This window comes from Terrapene carolina, unplaced genomic scaffold (genome assembly GCF_002925995.2).
Source record: "Terrapene carolina triunguis isolate 2854851 unplaced genomic scaffold, T_m_triunguis-2.0 Scaffold23, whole genome shotgun sequence".
NCBI classification, from domain to species: domain Eukaryota; kingdom Metazoa; phylum Chordata; order Testudines; family Emydidae; genus Terrapene; species Terrapene triunguis.
Genome location: NW_020664374.1, coordinates 26,449,609 through 26,450,953, shown reverse-complemented (window position 1 = coordinate 26,450,953; position 1,345 = coordinate 26,449,609). Strand labels below are relative to the sequence as shown.

General features: G+C 35.5%; 1 protein-coding gene across 2 annotated transcripts in view; it reads right to left on the bottom strand.

Moving 5' to 3' along the window:
• Positions 1 to 320: 320 nt before the first annotated feature.
• The window catches only part of LOC113404986 (glycerol kinase), a 37,466-nt gene continuing 36,441 nt past the window's right edge, over positions 321 to 1,345 (bottom strand). For both annotated transcript variants that reach the window (XM_026649918.2, XM_026649920.2), the window contains one exon: positions 321 to 412. In XM_026649918.2, coding sequence (XP_026505703.1) covers positions 321 to 412 — 92 coding nt within the window. The remainder of the gene's footprint in view (positions 413 to 1,345) is intronic.

Below are 1,345 nucleotides of genomic sequence, written 5' to 3'. Positions count from 1 at the left end.
AGAATATGATCCTCTGTCAGCGTGCTTCAAAGGGTACATCTTGTATACTGGATGTACAAATCAAATAAAAAAAAAAGCACCATTGACTATACAGTCCAAGTTTGTATGCAGAATTCTGCATAAAAACTTACAGCACAATGGGATGAGTTCCAGCATTCACCTGAATTTTCTTACTAACTATAGTCTTAATTCCCACGCTTCACTTTTCTTTGTGTGCATGAGTACAAAGAGCACTGAAAACTTTCTTGTTGAGAACAAAAGGAAGATAAAATACATTTAAACTAGTGTAGAGACCTTGTAGAATTATCTAGTCCAAATAACTAACCTGAGATGTACTTTGCTCCGATTAACATTATCATGCTACTCACTATATAAAAACCCAAAGGCAGACTAGAGAAGATACTAGAGTCACCTGATATCATCCAGTAGAAGGAGTTTCCAGTCAAGCAAATCAAAAGAGAAATATATATAAATTGCAATATTTGTGTTAAGAATCTCATGAACAGCAAAAAAGTTACAAAAAAAGAGTAGTAACATCTGCAAAAATGTTATTAAAAGTGTTACATGCACACCATATAGAAATAAGCCCAAGCCATATATATTTGAATCTGGATCCAGAATCCTCTAGCTTTCAAAGTTATTAGGTAGAGCCCATCTCTAATATTATTCAGCATAAAGCAACAAGCAACAAGCAGAAAGCAAGTGCAACAATTCCATTGTGTGCTTTAAATCTCTCTCCTTCCCCAAATAAATTTATTATAATCCTAATTTGAGTAGTCTAGCTCAAACATGGTCAGAAATACTTTCACTGATCTTAGGCCAGTGCTACATTTACATTACTAACATGGGTTGAAAATGTCTTTTGCATGGAGCTTGAGTTACAACTTCTCTCTCCCCCTCTGAGGACGGGTTGCCCTTTCACTGAGAGAGGGCAGCATGCTGCATGGACCATTTCTATTGCTCATTTAGCTCAGATCAAAATCAGCCTTATTTTATAGGCCTGAATCTAGACTATTCTTAATTAGTGGATGATTACACTCCAAATCCGGCAACAGCAGTGGGACAGCTTTTGTTTAAATTGAACTTGCTAATACCACATAGTATGAAATGATATGCTACTTTAAAAATGTAGCTACTGTTTAGTTGTTCAGAAAGTTGTTGCTTTCTCTGTATGGGGCATATAGTAAGTCCCATGTTATTTTTACTTCATAAAAAATTAGTACATGGATTCTCAACCTGTGGGTCACAATTCAGGTTTCAAGGAGTTGTGACCACCTTCCTCTCACACCTACTCCCCCCCTCCCCCTTTTTTTTTTTTTTTTTTTTTTTTTTTTTTTTTTTTTTT